Below are 21,437 nucleotides of genomic sequence, written 5' to 3' on the forward strand. Positions count from 1 at the left end.
TGTGTCCAAAGTACACGGATGCCCCACTCGCACTATGCTTTACCATGTTCTATGGACCGTGAAATTGGGTAATAATCTAATTTGGCATTAAAATTAGAAATATTATACTATAGGGAACATATGTACTAAGTTTCAAGTTGATTGGACTTCAATTTTATCAAAATCTACCTTGACCAAAAACTTTAACCTGAAACTCCCACTTTCATTTTCTATGTTTAGTGGACCGTGAAATTGGGGTCAAAAGTCTAATTTAGCTTTAAAATTAAAATGATCATATCATAAGCAACAAGTTTACAAATTTCAAGTTGATTGGACTTCAGCTTCATCAAAAACTACCTTGACCAAAAACTTTAACCTGAAACTCCCACTTTTATTTTCTATGTTCAGTGGACCGTGAAATTGGGGTCAAAAGTCTAATTTGGCTTTAAAATTAAAAAAGATCATATCATAAGCAACAAGTGTACTAAGTTTCAAGTTGATTGGACTTCAGCTTCATCGAAAACTACCTTGACCAAAAACTTTAACCTGGACAGACGGACGGACGGACGAACGGAAGCACAGACGGACGAACGGAGCCACAGACCAGAAAACATAATGCCCCTCTACTATCGTAGGTGGGGCATACAAATGGTTTTTTTTTAAGGTTTGCGATGTTTAAATACACAGCCTCTGCTGTAACTACTCAGCTTCTGTTGTAACTACTCTACCGTTGTAAAATTTGAACAATTTACAAATTTAGATCGTTCAGTGCTGTTTATTTGGAATTTTTATTGACGCAATCGTTCTTGAAACATCAAAACTGTCGTCACCGTTATAGTTTTAGAATTGTGCTATTTAATATCGCACATTATCATTTTTATTTAAAGCAGATATTTGAACTCTCTGTTGTAATTAGCCATATAACCTATGTCATAGTTAACAATTTTTTAAATGGTGCAAGCGTCTTAACTGATGTTCGACTTTTTTATTGTATAAAATTCAAGATTGTTATAGTTTATTCAAAGTAGACTGATATGATTCATTTAACATCACAATTATACTGATGAAGGATATCTGTTATCCGAAATATTTATAAATAATTACATTAATAGTTTCCTTTTTACATGTTTAAGATCCTTAAACTATCCTGGATTTTTACCAAACTTGGACAGAAGCTTCAGACAATCAAGATAGTATCAAGTGGAACATTTTTATTGATTTCTTTCATCATTTTTGTTGATTGTGTGAATAACAGAACAAGTGGGCGAGACACCCTTACAAATTTTTTATCATTGGTGTTGTTTTGTACACTTTTAAGGCGTTTATATAATTTACTTATTGTGTACATGTACCGTTACTAGTAATGATCTAGCGCCCTCATGGGAAAAATCGTATACTGTTATTCAGACGTTTTAAATGTATCATATTTTCCCTTCGGTTTATGTGATCCGTTCATCATATTTTAACTCTTTAAATTCAAGAGTCTATCCTAAATTGAGGTAAATTATGTTGCCTTCCAAATACCGTTCCGATCAGTGAAGAGTCATTTATTTTCGAAATCCGGATCTGGTGTACAAAACGTTTTGCACCTCATGTTTGTGGTATAACATCTTTGCTGCAAGTTTATTGTTTTCTGTTTAGTATTAGATTAATATTAAGATCCATTTTGTTACATCTTGTGATCAATTTATTTGGCAATCGACAATGGCAGTCAGCAGGATTAAGGAACATCAGTTGTTCGACCTGTTATAGTCAGATGCGTTTTGTTAAAATATACCTTTTCAGTTTTTTTGGTCTTTAGAAAAAAGTTGTTTGTGCTGTATATAGACCCTTCTACAACGAAATTTGCTTTACATGCACACGTATAAAAATGGGGGTCTAAATACAGAACAAACAACATTTTCCAAAAATACTAAATGAGTGAAAAAGTATATTTGAACAAAACGCATAAACCCCAAACATTGGGTGCTTATTTTGTTTTACACCATATCTCGATTTCGACAATTAATGTCTTTTCAGTGATGTTAGGAATCGAAAAAGTCTTTGGAAGGCCATATAGTTTAATTCAATAAAGGATAGAGTTTTGACTTTTAAAGAGTCAAAATAGGAGGAACGGATTATATTAACCGGAGGGACAATATAATACAAGCCCAAACGAAATAAATTTAAACAAGTCTAAATTGAAAACAAGGATATTACACATATTTGCTGGATCAAAACCCAACCTTTTACCTTGCACAATGGTGTTATCTAACAGCATAATAACAAAAAAGTAAAGCTATGTTGGAAAAGGCTTAGCTCATCAGTTCAGCTCAATGCTATAGTTAATGTTTATATATATTACTCCCTAACAAGCATTTTAAGATGGAATGAAGTATTTAGGAAGAAAGGTTTAGGTCCCTTTCTGCTTCATGACAACTCGCTTTTAAACAATTTATATATGCAAGATGAATGCTAAAAAAAGGCATATAATGCTGGTTGTGACATACATTTAGAATTGAGAATGGAAACGGGGAACGTGTCAGATATAACCACCCAACCAAAAAGCGGAAAACAACAAATGGCCACCAATGGCTCTTTCATTTGTATATTTTCAGTTTCAAAACTGTGAAGAATATTTGCACTAAAATCTAAAAAGTTTTGAAGTTGTACTGGAAGTAGATTTTGCATCAAAGGCCCTAACTATGGAGTTAGCCTAGTTTAGATTTAACCTTAATTCAATAATTTTTCATAAGAGATAGGACTTGGAATTCTGTAGGTAAGTCAATTTAAGCCAAGTCAGAATGGCTTTTGTTATATAAAAAAAGGAGATGTGGTATGATTTCCAATGAGACAACCGTCTACAAGAGACGTTGTTGTAGTTTGTTTCTGTGTGTGTTACATTTTAATGTTGTGTTTCTGTTGTGTCGTAGTTCTCCTCTTATATTTGATTTGTTTCCATTAGTTTTAGTTTGTAACCCGTATTTGTTTTTTTCTCAATCGATTTATGAATTTCGAACAGCGGTATACTTCTGTTGCCTTTATTTACTTCCAGTGCCATATCATGACCATTACCCCATCCTCTTTAACAGGTCGAGAACTCTAGATTTTATGACGCCAGAATATATTTGCATAGTAATTTCCAAAACACAAGGCCAATATGGCCTTGAAAAACTGACCAATCGACTCAATGAACTACAATGCATTGTGGGCTACTACGAGTAAACTACTACTTAAAACACGTGGAATTAGTGGGAAAACAGTCAATTAATATATTGTCTGGGACTCTCATTACCAAAGTTTTTATTCTGCAAATATATTTAATGTAAAATATATAACGTAATCTTCAATTTGCATGCTCGGATTAAAAAAATATTGTTTATTGGCTTCACGATTCGACTTTCTTTTTCGCCTTGCAAAGGTAGTTGAACCGGTTTTGTGCATTGTTATGAATTGAACATGCATTAATTTCACGACATGACACAGTGAAATATCCAATGAAGTGATCACTGTCCATTAAGAAAATCATTTGAGCTCTTTTAAACCTGTATAATGTCATTGCAAAATCATTTCTGCCTAGAAAAACACGAAACTTTCATTGAAACACTTCTTTCTGTACTGAATATGTATTTTTTTTTATCAGGACCTGAACTAATAGTAAGAACATCATAATATTCAGTATGCTAAAAAGAAGTGTAATGAAAGCGGCAGGGGCGTGTCCAGCCATTTTAAAATGGGGGTCCTCACCCTGGACGAAAGGGGATGGGGTTCCAACTACATGTCCCCATCCAAATGCACTGATCGTCCAAAAAAAAAGGCGGTCGATCCCCCGGAACCGCCGCCCTCTGGATCCGCCACTGAGCGGGTACGGTATATAGCTCAATACATTTTTTATAGTTCATGACATCCATCGATAATATCCGTTTGTTGCTAATTTATCACAAAATATACCTCAGAGGGTTTTTTATCGTTCGGCTGCTGTCCTGTTGACATATGTAAAATATCTCCAATATTAAAAGTCTCTGAATCATAGTGGGTGCCATATTACCTATTATTTTTTCTCTAAAACGTACTTTGTATATAGAAATAAGAAGATGAGGTATGAGTGCCAAATGAGACATCTTTCCAACAAAGACATAATTTAGTAAAGTAAGCAGTCATAGGTCCAATGCTGAAAAGTAAGCTAATAATGACCCAAAAATTACTTGTGTAAAACAATCCAAAAAAAAAAAAAAAAAAAAAAAAAAAAAAAAACCGGCCTAATTAAATATGTAAAAGGACAAGAAATCTATCCCATCAAAAAAAAAATATTGTATAGGAGCCTGTATTTCAGTGGTTGTCGTTTGTTTATGTGTAACATATTTGTTTTTCGTTCATTTTTTTTATATATAATTAAGGCCGTTAGTTTTCTCGTTTGAATTGTTTTACATTGTCATATCGGGGACTTTTATAGCTGACTATGTGGTATTGGCTTTGCTCATTGTTGAAGGCCGTACGGTGATCTATAAATGTTAATTTCTGTGTCATTTTGGTCTCTTGTGGACAGCTGTCTCATTGGCAATCATAGCACATCTTCTTTTTTATTATAGATCCAACGCTGCAATTTTCACAAAACATATCAAATTTTCCATCTTGGAATAAATCATTACAGCTTATTTCCTAATGCATGTGGAGCAAAACTTTGGTTAACTTGCTTGCTTTGTTTGTATATTGTACAAAATATAAAATATACAAGTTAAACTATGCCTATATATATATATATTGTATAAAGATGTCAATCTTATTTTCAAAGCTTGTATAAACAACTATACAAACAAAGCAAGCAAGCCAACCAAAGTTTTACTTTGCAGGTTTAAGAAATCAGCTGTAATGAATTTTTTCAGTTTGGCAAATGTCCGAGCCCGTTAAAAAACGAACAAACTGAAACTACAGTTGCTGACTTCACTACCTTAAAAAAAGGAACAGTTTGGAAGTCCCATATACTGAAATGTGACCAACAAAAATACTTATAGATTTTGTTAACACTGCCATGTATGTAAATACTTCTTCGCATTTTTTACGAACACAAAATTCAAGGATCCCACATTTGCCTTTAATTATCTATACGAACATTGCTGTACTCTTGAATATCAGCACTGGCTGTTATCGACGGTAATTACTTTACACCAGTAAGTTTGTCTCATGGGTAATTGTGTTTTTTCGCTGTTGTTTCGTTGCTTCTGGTGGACAAATACATGAAATCTCTGTGCCATCATCAAACATGTTAATGGCTATATATCGGGTAATTCAAACCCTTTTTTCTTCGCATAGAAACAACTCTTCGTTAATCTGAGCATGGAAGTAATACTTTATATCACGAACTATAAATGAGGATACACAAAATGAAAAACTAAGCGAAATTGTGAATCCCGCATTGCACGAAAAAATGTGTTGTATTTCAGTAAATAACACGTGTTCTTGGTTGATTGTAAACACGTAGTAGTCCATCATGCATTGTGACTCATTTAGTGGATTGGTCAAAAACCTAGGTAAAAATAAATTGCGTCACATGTAAATAAAAAATTACATGTGCGAGAACATAAGTATGCTAATTTATGCATTTCCATATAAGGTAGTGGTCCCGACCTGTTTAAGGACAAGGCTTTGCATACATAGGTCAATATCTAGAAAGTTTTATAAGGGATGGGGGCTCCAGTCATGCTTCAACTATATTATCAACCATTTTTTTTTTGTCCAGAAAAGGCCCCTCCCCCCTTACACTGGACTTATGAGGAAAGTAGTAGATGAAGTGATAAAAATGCTTTGAATGTGAATATTGATATACTTGGGATGCCTTGCATTGTTTATTGAATTATTTTATTGAAAATGCTAAAAATTGGGGAAATTTGAAATCATCTACCAGTTTTATATCTGTGTAGCGAGCCAAGTTTATTTTTTTTTTATTAAACCTATAGTCAAGCAATAAACAAAAAATGATATGCAGTATTCCATCAATAGATGTAGATTATATTTTAATGATATTTAAATTATGTCTTATTTTAACATTTTCTAAATCTGCATTCTGTACTTTGTTCCCGTTTCCATAGCAACAATGTAGGAATAGTTAATCATTTATTTCCATTGATTAGGAGTAGTGTCCATTATTCGGTTTTTACAATATATAGCATCATGAGTATATTCTCGCTAGTATTTGGGCTGTAGTTATCTCCAAAAATTCGAGTTTTGCTTATTTTCAAAATACTAAATCGACACTGTAACTAATGAAATCACCCTCACTTGGATGCAAGGTAATGCATTTGGTTCAAATCTTAATTTTGATTTTTTTTTACATTTTTTTACGATATAAACTAACATTTAAGTTAGATTGAGAGATTTTTTTTCTATACTTTCCACCTCATGCTTAATGCTTCCTGATAATCACTCTAAAATATTCGGCCACTTCGATTTTAGACAAAAATCGTCTTAAAATAAGCACAAAATCTAATGTTTAATGATGCTAGTACCTGATGCATGTTCATTGTATTATCAACAAAACTCTAATATGTATGTAACAAATGCATGTTACTTTTCAATAATTAACTTCAAGTTAACAATTTAACAACTATGCGTATTTGGGGCTAAAAGGGGTCTTACCGAGCCCACTCCTTTGTATTTGCTATATTATTAGAATACCATATTATATAGATGTTATTGTCTATGTTTATTTTGTGTAGTAACTTTGAAGTATAAACATCCACTAAAAGCTGAATTTATATGTTCACTATCATATATAAAAAAGAAGATGTGTTATGATTGCTAATGAGACACAGAAATTAACAACTATAGATCGTCGTACGGTCTTCAACAATGAGCAAAGTCCATACCGCATAGTCAGCTATAAGAGGCCCCAAAATGACAATGTAAAACAATTCAAACAAGTAAACTAACGGCTTTATTTGTATAAAAAAAAACCCGAAGAATAAATATGTAACACATACACAAACGACAACCACTGAATTAAAGGCTCCCGACTTGGGACAGGCACATAATGTGGCGGGGTTGAACATGTTAAAGGGATCCCAACCCTCCTAATGACCTGGGACAGATGTATATGTTTAGAACTGTGCATAATGTCAACAGCCCTCTGGTGCTATATTTAGTAAAGGATAATGACGACCATGTATATTCTCTACAACTTTGGTATAGTAGCTATTATCATCAATTCATAATCTATAGGTGAAACTTAACATTGTCGTTAGTCAAGTTTGATTGTTACATCTGAGTGGTCATTATACAATCTGCTCTCAAGATTAAACTCAATATTTTATATTTTCCCGATATTTAAGTTTCTGCATACATCAATTTCAACCGAATGAGCAATTCATGAATTGTTGCCACCCTACACTTAATCATACATTAACAATCAAAAGTAACGTCTTTATAACTCACAATAATAAATCCATTATCGCTGCTCCCTGGTAATAAAATATAAAACCTGTAGGATAACAGACGTTATCGTTATATTTTCTAAAATTCGTTTATACACCTTGGATTATTGAAAATCGACATTACAACTATATTTTGCATAAGTGTATGATCATATTTATTTGATGTATGTGAAGTTAGCAGCCGGTTCGTTGTACGATATTCGATATTCAATATCCAACCGGCTGCTAGCAGTCGGTTGGTTATTATATATAAATATATATATATATATATACGCACTTAGATTGAAAAGGAGGCCTTAGCTAGATAAAATGTCAAGTGTACTTTAGGTATAATATGTAATCTCATTGTTTGACCTTATGATGTAATGAATCTAACAATTAAACTATGAATCAAAGGTATAAAGAAATTAAGATTTATTTGGCTGTAAATTTGTCATGGCATTTATTGCAACAAAGAAACGCAACCAACTTGTCAATCAAAACTTGATGACGATTGAATTACTGAAGGGCGATCCAGCAGTGATAAAGTTATATCAGGAGCCACTGGGTAATCCATAGCAGCTTAAGGTAAATTCGGCCTGCATGTCCATTCACAATAAACGAAAGCACTAAACTCGAGTGTGTTATTTATGCCATGACGCTGGTTCTATAATCATTCTCCCAAAACTGAAAAGATAAATGAAAAGCAGCAGAAAAAATTCATAATGGGAAACTGGGAGGGCGGGTAAATCTTATAGCTTTGGTCAAGCTCCGTGTAAGGTTTGAATCCAAATGACCAAACTACACGAGGTAAATTGCACGGACTAACATTTCGCGGGCTAAACTAATTAGCATATAAAAGTGACCAGTAAAAAATGAATCAAACACACCGGCTATTAAAATCATACCAAGTTATATAATTACAATAACCGAATTTTATTATTGAATTAAATTCTATTATTGTATATATATATATATATATACGCACTTAGATTGAAAAGGAGGCCTTAGCTAGATAAAATGTCAAGTGTACTTTAGGTATAATATGTAATCTCATTGTTTGACCTTATGATGTAATGAATCTAACAATTAAACTATGAATCAAAGGCATAAAGAAATTAAGATTTATTTGGCTGTAAATTTGTCATGGCATTTATTGCAACAAAGAAACACAACCAACTTGTCAATCAAAACTTGATGACGATTGAATTACTGAAGGGCGATCCAGCAGTAATAAAGTTATATCAGGAGCCACTGGGTAATCCATAGCAGCTTAAGGTAAATTCGGCCAAAATTACCAGTAGAGCAACTAGTTGCGCGACTGGTAATCCGCCATAACATTTACCGCATGACAAATTTAACAGCAAGAATCAACATTTCAAATAACATCAACTACAAAATTAATATCATTATCAACTTCAACAACATTATCAACTTCAACAACATTATCAACTTCAACAACATTATCAACTTCAACATCATTATCAACTTCAACATCAACATCAACTCAAATACAATACTATAAAAGTTATTAGACAATTTAATTGAAATATTAAAATCAACTTAAATTCAATATTCTTAACATCTAAGTATTTTATTCATTGTAAGGGAAAACCAAACAATGAGGAAATTTGAAAAACATTTCCAGAGCTCCTTGAATCTGATTTAGGTATATATCATTGCCGATGAAGGAAAGATGAACCCCATCATCACTAAAAAGGCCAACATGTTTATCTTCAAAATCAGTATGTTTTATAACGTATCCTCCGATTTTTAGCAAATAAGAACGCATTCCCCTATTTATTCTCCGTCTAGTAGTTTCCATAGCTCCAGTATTATTAGAGAACCTCCATTTATATCTAGGTAAAATATTTGACCATACTAAAGCAGTGTTCGGTAACATCTTTGAAAGAATGGCTATGGTAAACTTCATATGGTAGAGTAATTTACCACATGGTGTGTCCCCAATGTCATTACCCCCACAGTGAATGATAACAGAAAACGGAATACTTCTCCAATTGAGAATACTTTGTACTAAACTAACCAAGTTCTGCCATTTCATACCCGACATACCGATCCAAACTAACTCGCATCCAATTTTCTCTAATCCTAGCGAATCACCTATAGGCGTAATGTGAGCGTGCTCACTAGCTCTTGTGACAATTGAAGAGCCAGTTATCCAAATATCTTTCTGGTACCCTGAAATTAAGTTTGTTCTTATATAACCTTTGTAAGCAGCCGATTTCCATCGACCTTTCAATTTAATACTATTTTCATCTAAACCATCGAGAAAAGACTGTGTTGCAGCTCCAATACGTAATGAATGTGTATTAAATTCAGAAGGATTATAACCTAGAAATGCTAGTGTTTTCTTTAAAATATTAGAAAACTGGTACCTCGTTAGGGTTTTCATGTTTGCATGACAAAATAAATGTCCATCATCTTTATGTCTCATTGCAATATAGTCCGACATCAACTGAACAGGACAAATTGAACTAATTTTATACCTTTCCAGAACGATCGTTACTAAATTACCCAGCTGATCAGTTTTAGAAGAAGGAACTACTATATAAAGTGACCCTAAATTATTTCCAAATGTTATATTAGATCGTTTTACGATATGATTCTCATTAAAATTAGATTTTGCAATTTCTCCTACACGAAGAAATCCAAAAAATGCAACTGAAAATAAAGCTTTAAATAAACATGTTTCATATACTGAATAACATATTAAGTTCAGTCCATCTAAAAGTCTAGTTAATATATCAATGGTAATAGGCTTACGACAGTCATGTCGCTTATCTAAACGAAGCATGCCACGGAGCATTTTTTGAACTATGAAACATTGAGTGCTGTCCATCAAACCATTAATCTTATGATAAAAACTAATGCCCGAAAGGTACGCTTTCACAGTTGAATAAGAATATTCTTCCTTAAACATGTAAGCTATATAATTAACTAAATGTGAAACAGGGCATGGCCATACGTCGTACAAATTTACTTTATGTTTAAAGTTTTGAAATGAGTTTAGTCCATTTTGATACGTAAGCCAAGTATTTGAAGAATTTGAGGCTTCAATTAGGCTCAGCACTTCTGGTCTAAAATTGTCCAAAAGTCCGCTGGAACTAAAGTTGGGTGAGGTTCTGCACATGGAGCCAATTCCTTGTATTTCTGAAATTTTCCACGAGAGACTAAATCAGCAAAAACATTTTTATAACCAGGAATATGAACGGTTTTAATGTGAAAACTACCCAGCAAAGACCACAATACGATGTGTCTAACAAGTGACATAACGCGAGGTGATTTTGATGAGCCGGAATTGATAATTTTAACAACGGACTGGTTATCTGAATGAAACATAATTTTCTTTCTTTGCCATAAGCTACCCCACAAATAAATCGCTAATGCGATAGGGATCATTTCTAAATAAGTTATGTCTCTGAAAACGTCTTCCTTCCAATACATAGGCCAAGGTAAATACGACCATTTCCCATTAAAATATATACCACATCCGCCTCCTATTCCCCCAGCACTATCGGTAAAGAGATTTAAAACAGAACTCAACAACCACTCGTCGTCCAAAATATAAGAAATCCCATTATAATTTACTAAAAATATTTTCCAAATTGAAATGTCATTCAAAATATCCTTTGATATTCTAATTAAGTGATGCGGTTTTTTCCCTCGCTGACATGCAATATATAAACGTCTGCTGAAAGCACGTCCGGCTGGTAAAGCTCTGGCACCAAAGGCCAATGAACCGCATAAAGATTGTAATTGTTTTAACGTTATCTTTTTACGATTACTGGTATCGTTCAACTTTTGGAGCAATTCAATTATCTTGTTTTCTGGGATTTGAATTTGCATTTTTTCTGTGTCAATTGTTATACCTAGATATGTTATTCTCGTGCTTGGCCCTTCAGTTTTGTCCTCAGCTAATGGAACCCCTAATTCAACGCATACATTGCAAAACGTGCTCATTAATTTTCGACAGTTGTCGGTATTTTCCGCTCCAGCAAATAAAAAATCGTCTAGATAGTGATCAATATCACTAATTCCCGATTTTCTTTCTACAGCCCAGTGCAAAAACGATGAAAATCTATTGAAATGACTACACGACACAGATAACCCCATAGGCAACGTTTTCTCTATAAAATACCAATCTTCAATTTTAAAACCCAATAAATCAAACTCGCCAGGAAACATTGGCAATAATCTGAAGGCGGACTTTATATCCATTTTTGCAATTTCCGCCTTAAAACCTAGTTTTTTTATCATGTTTACTGCATGGTCAAAAGTTGAATATTTTACTGAAGTATAGAACTCATCGATAAAGTCATTGACACCGCCATTAGCTGGTGAAGACAAGTGTGTTATTAAACGAAAACCACCCGTTTTCTTTGGCATGATGCCAATAGGAGAAACTCGTAGATTTGAAATAGGCCGATAATAAAAGGGGCCCGCAATTCTTCCATTTTCCACTTCACTCATGACTTTTCTCCAAGCTAAACTTGGATCTTGTAAAACAGACTTTAAATTTTTGCTTTCATAAGCAACCCTTGGGCCTGTATAATGTGTACGAAAACCATATTTAAAACCATTGTATAATATATTTGCCGAATTTATATCGGGGTAGTCTATCAACATATTCCCTAAAACCGTAGTATTAATAGGGGTAAAACCCAAACACCAAATATCGTACTGATGATTGAAAGCTGTAAAAAAGAGATAAATTCAACATTTGAACATGTTAAAATTGCATTCGTGGACTAGGAAATCTGTAATTAGTATATGAAAAACGAGAATTTTGGTTAAAATTTCTTCGTGGATTCGAAAACCTATTTGAATGTGTTGTAGCTCTGGCATTGGACTGATACCTTGGTGCAAAATTTTGTGTAACAGGTGCCCTAGGGTAATTTTGATACCTAGGAGCAGAAAAGTTCGAAGTTGCAGAACTTCGAGGATTACTCCTACTACTTGCGTTATTTGTACAGTAGATCAAAGGATGGAACTGGCTATATCTTATACATGAATGGAGGTATACACAATTCATACGAGTACAAACGCCCTTAAAATTATAATCGTAGCAAGGGTTGTTGACTGTTTGAGATGTATAAGAAGATGTCTGTTGAACCCGATTTATGCCTACTGCAATAAACTGAAGCAATAGCTGCCCATCAATGACGTCCCAAGCACGCGTATGATCTCTAGCTTTTCTAAGTCGAAATTGCATGTCATATTTATAAACGTTCTCAAAAGGTACACTAGCCCCCCTAATAATCGTCATGTCGCTAATCAATTCATTTGCCAAAGCCGGAAATCTTTGTAATAAAATTTTCATGTAATTTAAAAAACCTTCAGTCCATTCACCAATGCTAGATAATGCTTTGACTTTCGAAAACTTGTTTCTTTCAATTAAAATGTCCCCATCTTCATCAAAACCTAGCACTTTTTTCGGTTGATCAATATTTGAAACAAAATTTTTGTACAGTAATTGGGCCAAATCAACATATTCTAAATTCCAAATTTGATTTATAATTTTTTGTGGTACAAACACATCAACATCATTACTAGTAGGTATAACTAAATTCTCACCATTTTCTACAGTATTTCGAGCTGCTGGCTGCCTTAGTTGTACACCTCCTTGACACGGGACTTGTTGTTCAGCGGGTTGTCGAGGGATGTTTGAAGCTCCAATCTGTTGTGGTGGTAGAATTGGCTGTTGAGGCAAGTATTGTGGCATTAGTGGCTGTTGTGGAGGCATTAATGGCTGTTGTGGAGGCAAAATTGGCTGTTGTGGAGGCAATAATGGTTGTTGTGGAGGCAATAATGGTTGTTGTGGAGGCAATAATGGCTGTTGTGGTGGCATTATTGGCAACTGTGGATTGGCTTCATTTTGACCAATGATTTCAGCTCTTCTTGCGCGACGCCTTCTGTTGACAGGTAGCTGTACCGGCTTGTCCTGTCTGCGTGCAGCACGGTTTGGCAGTACCCTCTTTCCTTTTCCTCTCGGCATACTTAAACAAATAAATACGCTATTAGAGAATGCATGAGTGAAATTTTAACATTTGACAATGCTGCTTCCCTAGTTAAAAAATTTGAATCAATATGAAAAACAAATATTTCAAAATGTTCAATGACTTGTTAGTATTAATAAGATGCAATGTATAAAACCACGTATATACAAACAAAAACAAGAAAAGAACGCAAAAACATGATTGTTTCTTTCAATGTCCAGTGGCAGATATTTCAATTATATTCACAATTATGATAATCACAAAATTATGATGACGATAATCATACAAAATTAAATGAGGTATCCCCCAAATATAAAATGACGTGGCTTTTATCAATGAGAAATTTTTAACACTATCATCGGCTATTAACATGAATGAAACTGTGAAACAATTCAAACGAAAATTATATCTAATTAAATTAAACAACTATAAACTTCCTTGATAACTAGCAATAATTTACGAAAATAATGATTGATTGTTGGTAGCTATATGTCCAGTGTCGCATATTTCATACATATATTGGACAAACAGAAATGTATCTACATTTATGTCGAAACTTATATATGCCGTACTCACCAGTTACTTAGTACTGCCAGATTTGGATTAAAATTCAATTGCATGGGAAAATGTTCATTAGCGTAGTAAAACAGTTAAACAATTATGTATTACAATTCGCATTATAATTAACTATTCACCGATTTACAAATAAAATTATAAAATAATATCTATTAACAGACTGTCGACAATTTACGCAATAACAAAATTAAATTACATTTATATTACACCAAAGAAAATTACGACTAATTTAAAAACAAACCTTTAACAAAGTTAAACTTATTAAACAAATGACATTAAAGTTCAACCGATTATATTATTTATCGACTATTCTTTATAACGTTGTTAATTCAAAAGCTTAAAATAGAATTAAAAATACTCATCTTTTCTTCTGTGTAGAATTTTCTTTTAAATCTTATAGCTTTGGTCAAGCTCCGTGTAAGGTTTGAATCCAAATGACCAAACTACACGAGGTAAATTGCACGGACTAACATTTCGCGGGCTAAACTAATTAGCATATAAAAGTGACCAGTAAAAAATGAATCAAACACACCGGCTATTAAAATCATACCAAGTTATATAATTACAATAACCGAATTTAATTATTATTGAATTAAATTCTAATATTCAAAATTAAGGTGAAAATCATAAAAAAAAATACTTTATAACATTAAAAACATGATTTTCATAGTTAAGATCTGATAAGATACGTAGAAAATTATTTCATGACCTCTTCAAGCTGTTATCAATTCTCGTTGTTCTCGAATATATTAAACCCTTTTCTAACTTGCATATTTGTCTTTATGTAAAATAGATTGTTGTCAATAAAAAAAACTTTAAATATGTACTTTTATTCATGATATTTCTTAAAACAAAAAGAAAAACCGCTAACTCTACAAAACATTTTTATAAATAGAAATATTTATGGAAAGCCCAAAAAAGAAATATATAGTGAAAACCTACCTGATACCGCTTAAATGAGGGTGAGACCCGCTGGTCAATCAATGTCCATAAAATTTAAAAAAATCGGAAATCTATGGAGGGCTTATATTGTCACTTTTCAACTAAAAATTATCAAAATTTTAGGACAAAGTGCACAGGGCAATGGTGATAGACCCCTGATCTCTCAATCTGCCTAATTTAGTCAATAGGTAGATACAAACGTGACATTGAAAGACCAGGGGGGTCTCAACCTCATTTAAGCGGTCTCGGGTAAGTTTTCGCTATATATTTTGAATATCCAACTGACACTTTTGGCGCTCCGTAAACATGGAAGACAGGAATTGTACCCAAATTCCTTTTAGTCCCGTTTGTAACTACCTATCTCACCATTGCCCTGTGCCGTTTGTTCTAAAATTTAGAAATTTTTTAGCTGAAAATTAGTTTTTTTGGCTTTCCATATATATTTATATTTATAAATAAAAGATAGAGTTATCGGTTTTTATACGCCCGTCGTCTTTTAGACGGGACGTATTATGGTATACCGTTGTCCGTCCGTCCGTCCGTCCGTCGTCCACACTTCGGACAATAACTCAAAAACACTTTCATCAATGTCCATGAAACTTTGGTGAATTGTTTATATCTATTGATGTAAGCTCCCTTTCAATTTTTATAAATTTCAGATTTTAAGTTTTGGATTTATGGGGCTTTATTCATAAAAAAAGGGGGATTTTCAACACTTCGGACAATAACTCAAAAAGGCTTTCAGAAATGTCCATGAAACTTTGGTGAATTGTTTATATCTATTGATGTAAGCTCCCTTTCAATTTTTATAAATTTCAGATTTTAAGTTTTGGATTTATGGGGCTTTATTCATAAAAAAGTGGGATTTTCAACACTTCGGACAATAACTCAAAAAGGCTTTCACCAATGTCCATGAAACTTTGGTGAATTGTTCATATTTATTGATGTAAGCTCCCTTTCAATTTTTATAAATTTCAGATTTTAAGTTTTGGATTTATGGGGCTTATGTAAGCTCCCTTTAAATTTTTATAATTTAAGATTTTACATTTCCGTGTTATGAATTTTTATGCTTAAAAAAGGGGGGATTTTCCAATTTTGGGACAATAACTAACACTTTCACAAAATTTTATGCAACTTTGATAAATTGTTTATATCTATTAACATATTAAGCTCCCTTTCCATTTTTATAAATTTTAGATTTTACGTTTTCTTAAGTAATGAATTTTTATACTTAAAAAAGGTGGATTTCATGAAACTTTGGTGAATATATTAATGTAACATCCCTTTTGATTTGTATATATATTTCTAGTTGATCATATAAATTCATTTAAAGCATAAAAGACAAGTTAAAAGAGCAACGGGCGTATCATGGCGCTAAAGCGCAGCCCTTTATTCTTTTTGTCTTAAGAAATATTATATATACCAAAGTACGTCTTTAAAGTAGTATTATTGACAAATATATATATTAAATAAAGACAAATATGTAACTTAGGAAAGGGTTTATCTTTGTCATTTAACGATTATCTACGTATCTTATTAGTCCTTTTAACGCTGAAAATCATGCTTTTAATGTTATCAAGTATTTAATTTTCTTATAATTTTCAACTAAATTTTGAAAATCGAACCGACCGTCACTGCTAGCAGCCGGTTGGATATTGAATATCGAATATCGAACCGGCTGCTAACTTCACATACATATTTATTTGGTACTTTTTAACTTATATACTTTTTTGTAATGTAAACAAATAATATCACATATTAATTCACTTACGCGACACATGCAACGACTATTAAATATGCTGGTATTCCCTCTTTTCTTGTAACAATAGGATCACTTGTTGTTTCTTCTTTAAAACAAATAAAATAAAATAAAATAATTTAAACATATAATGAAATCGAGCAAACAACTAAAGGTTGCATATCTATAAATATAGACAATGCAATTTCCCATAGGAACTCCCTTTGCAGCTAAAACTTAACCACTTTTACTATGAAGTTCCATGAAAAAAATATAACATAGAAATGAAGGTTCATATACACTACTATTGTATTCAAACGTCAAAACACATTTTCAACATTTATATGCCCCGAACTTGTTAGAGTTTAAACTTACACAAAAAATGTGTACTACCCACTTCGGTTTTCAATTTCACCGCAACAAAATTAGTTTATACCAGTAACAGTCACAATTTATGTTTCGTTGAGATGACACATAGAGACCACTTATTGCATTGTTTCAAGCATAACAAATCAATCAACAAATTAATCAACAAATCAATCAACAAATCAATCAACCGATCAGTTAATCAATCATGCAACCAATTTATCTGAAAGTCAGGATTGTTTTTATATTTGTAAATAGAAAAGTTTTTCTACTTGAATCATCAATCTTTCAATATAAAATATGGAAAATTGGTAAAAAGGGAGAACTTGCTTATACAGATATCATTGCACTATAAAATGGACCTCAGTCTGTTTTTGTTTACAATCTATTTGAAAAACTGAGTTTGTACACTAGTAGATCTGGTATCACTATTATAAGTGAAGTTTATATATATATGAGTCGTAGTGGTCCTATTCTGTTTGGATCGATGTTAAGGTATCGGACGAATGCGTGCATGGTTTCATGCTGGATGGACAATGAAATAAAAAAAAACAACATTACTTTTCTAGAGGCAGTATATGATTTTACAGAAATACATTTGACACAATAACTAGTATGAAGATTTCCTATGTAAGCAAGAATTAAAGTAATTGATAATATTATTTCATACGACAAAAGCAAACATATTTTTTTTTTGCAAAAGCATACAATAATTTCACTCTCAAAAGAAAGCAGGCTTAAAAATTTAGCGGCATACAATACAAGCACGGGGAAATTTCTACTGCATCCACACAGCACGAGTAGACATATCTATAACTATTTAATTGATATGATTACATGAAATCACGTGCAATCTTTGGTTGAATTCGTACAGCTAGAGCTTTAGCTTTCTATGCTGTAAATTGTATACTTATATAAAATAAGGAGATGTAGCTGGACCCCCAGAGAGACGATCCAACAATGTTCAAATAAAGTAGATGTTAGCAATTATAGTTAAACGAGCCTAGTGGTCTTTTATGGTTTTTGTTTTAGCGGGCAGCTCGTTTTCGAAGTCAAATATCATATAAGTTTTTTTCTGTCTCTAATATGAAAATTTGCAGACAAAAAACCAATTTTATTTTGGAAAGAAATTAAAAAAAAACTAAATATTATCATTCAACGGGTAGTGTCTAGTTTAAACACGTTCTTTACTTTTTAACTCAACGAAAAAGTATAACAATAAAAATATTGGTGTATCAAACAATTGTATCAGCGACAGAAAAGTGTATATGTGCTAAAATGAATCTGCCATTCGAACATATAACCTCCGTGCCGGTACACAGAGGGTTGGGATCCCGCTGACATATTTAACCTTCTCAACATTCCGTATAAGTGTGCCTGTGCCAAGTCAGGAGCCTTTTATTCATTGGTTGTCGTTTGTTGCTGTGTCGCTTATTTGTGTTTTGTTCATCTTTTGTACAAACATTAGGTTGTTTATATTTTTGTTTGTTTTGTTTCGTTCGAATTATTTTACAATTGTTATTTCAGGGCATTTTATACCAGACTATGTGGTAGGGTCTCTGCTCATTGTTGAAGGCCGTATGGTGACCGTAAGTTGTTAATTTTTGTGTAATTTTTCAAAAAGTGAATTTAAGATATAAATGAATTTCAATTTAATTCTAAATCAATGTTGCAATCAACCAAGGATGAGCGCGAAAGAGAAGCACCCAAAAGATTGTTCGGTTCAGTTATTATCGTTTAGTGAATATCTCAAACTCACCGAAGAACACATCAGTCTCCAGTAACATCTTTTTGTGTCCAATTTTAAATCCATATGTACAACTATAGTTGATATTTAAGTCAAATTCAGTAATATTACGTATAACTAAGAGGAATTCTGTTTCATTTATTCCGCCATCATATTTAGAGTTGTTATCAACATGTAAATATTTAACATCAATAAATATTGTAGTTAATTCATTGTTGGTCCATTTCCCCCATCCAGCAGCTTCCTGGCAACAGTTGTGTACGCAGCATGAAAGTGATAAATCCTCACCGTAGTGAAATACTTTCTTTTTGACCTCCCAGGTCATATTGTCTTTAAAAAACAATGTGCATGAATTCAGCTCATTAGAAATGATTTCAGCATTAATGATATTGCAAACATTCTTTATTGTTTCGTTATTGTAGAAAAACTCGTGCTTATCAAGACCTTAAATATAGTTGCTCATATTAAGAACGTGCCAATCAAAAAAGGTATGGATGGAGAGTTGTCTCATTGGCACTCATACCACATCTGCCTATGTTTATGTATCCATTTTTGTTTTCCGCAATAGAGATACAGTTATGAACCAAAACAGAACTTATGAAAGAGCCTGGTCAACAGCGACATTATTAAAAAAAATAATAAAATGAAGCGCCATGGGCGCATGATTCGTGCGTTTGTTTTTTCAAAGAAAACATTTCATAACTCCTCAATGTCATATCAGATGGTTATAATAAAAACAAAACTAAAGGTATGTTATTTTCATAGATAAAAACCAGTCACCAAAGTTTCATTAAAACTGCTCAAAGAACATTTGAGTTATTGTCATTAAAAATGGAATTATTAAAACCCCATTTCTCAAATAATAACCAAATTCAGCAAAAATAAGATAGTAATGGAATTAATAGAGGCATTTGCAGGGATCTCCATGGATGAAAATTGAACCATGGAGGAAATTTCACCATCACAAACCGTGTGTACGCCGTACAGTGAAGCGTGATCGAAAGTATACCATCCCTCCAAATTTTGTAAGTAGAAAAAAATAATTCCGTATTATATGGCCGATTTTTATCATTTTATTAAAATATTAATCCACTTGAAAAGTTTAAAGATAATATTTTGTTAACACTTTGTTGACGAAATAAGTCAATCATGAAAATAAAGATAACTTATAAATTAAGATAATTGTATGATAATTAAACATTTATTTACACTTAATTAATACTATATTAAAACAATAATTATTATATAGTAATTTCAATTCCGCTCAACGAGTATTCGCCACCACCATACTGAGACGCTGCCTTTTCAACTTAACTCAACGCATATGGAGGAAGTCACAGAAATTTAGACTCGAAACCGCTCACAAAGACGATGAATACCGACGACTACTAGTACATGTAAGGCATGTAGCATGTCATTTTGTGGTTTTTAGCACTAGAAGAAGCCGATGAGATCAACATCGAAAAAACCGCTTTCGCCGACTATAAAATTGAGAAAGGAAATGGGGAATGTGTCAAAGCGACAACAACCCGACCATAGAGCAGACAACAGCCGAAGGCTACCAATGGGTTTTCAATGTAGCGAGAATTCCCGCACCCGTAGGTGACTTTCAGCTGGCCCCTAAAAATATGTATACTAGTACAGTGATAATAGACGTCATACTAAACTCCAAATTGTACACAAGAAACTAAAATTAAAAATCATACAAGACTAACAAAGGCCAGAGGCTCCTGACTTGGGAAAGAGTCAAAAGAGTACTGGATAGAAGGAAACAACCGTCAACACTGGAATCATTTCAGAAACAGCGAAGTACCACGCACCAACAACCATTGATATGACTTGCACAGCAAATTCAAAAAGCACGTGAACGATGCACACTCAAACATCTACATCCTGATTGAATTCTTTAAGAAGACACAAGCCAACACAGAAGCCAACCAGATCAAAGTAGCAGCAGGCGGGACCCAGTGACCAAGAATTTTCGAAGTACAGAAACATCAACATCTGACTATCAACACTGAAAGAACGCGTTCTTCAAGGTGAACTTAATGTCCAGGAATACGCTGACCAAACAACCTTCCTCCTCGACATGGAAATTCGACAGTAGTGTAAAGTGTATTGTACTTACAACTTATTTATCAATGATTCTGTGTTTTCTAATTTTTACCTTCATTTGGTGTTAGTATTATTCAACTAATTTAATGAATAGTTCATTTGGTTATATTGTACTATTAATTTTCCGTCACTTGAAAGCGGTTCAAATTTTTATTTTCCACCATTTGTTTATTAGTGCTTATATCGTTCATAAAACTATTCTGTTGTTTGTATGATACAAATGCTCTTAGATACACTAAATATATATGTTTTATTAAATTTGACTTTTTATTTGGTATTCTTAATACATGTATATTATTAAAAAGTTCATTTCACCAGGATTTTCTGTAACTCAAATTTTAGGTACATTCCGATAATCCCGTCCGGTCGCGTCAAAACTCAAAAGATATAATCAATTAGCCAAAACTTCATGAAAACTGTTCAAAACATCAAGTTAATATCCTACATGTTTTTTTATAGACGGACGAACGGACAATGGTATTAACTGATATTGAATGTTTATCTTTTCCTAGTGTCTGTTGGGAGGCCGAGTATTCTAAGTAGAATAGATATTATTTCGTAAGCCAGTCAAC

At 32.9% G+C, this 21,437-nt stretch overlaps 1 protein-coding gene and 1 long non-coding RNA gene across 2 annotated transcripts in view; one reads left to right on the forward strand and one right to left on the reverse strand.

Moving 5' to 3' along the window:
• Nucleotides 1-21,437, reverse strand: part of LOC139502313 (uncharacterized) — a 51,639-nt gene that overhangs the window by 24,152 nt on the left and 6,050 nt on the right. Inside the window, exons 3-4 of the mRNA XM_071291744.1 lie at nt 18,763-19,080; nt 16,671-16,746 (exon numbers count right to left, since the gene is read on the reverse strand). Coding sequence (XP_071147845.1) covers nt 16,671-16,746; nt 18,763-19,080 — 394 coding nt within the window. The remainder of the gene's footprint in view (nt 1-16,670; nt 16,747-18,762; nt 19,081-21,437) is intronic.
• Nucleotides 1-21,437, forward strand: part of LOC139502314 (uncharacterized) — a 108,553-nt gene that overhangs the window by 5,366 nt on the left and 81,750 nt on the right. The gene's annotated exons all lie outside the window — the stretch shown is intronic.

Source organism: Mytilus edulis, chromosome 13, assembly GCF_963676685.1.
Source record: "Mytilus edulis chromosome 13, xbMytEdul2.2, whole genome shotgun sequence".
Classification (NCBI taxonomy): domain Eukaryota; kingdom Metazoa; phylum Mollusca; class Bivalvia; order Mytilida; family Mytilidae; genus Mytilus; species Mytilus edulis.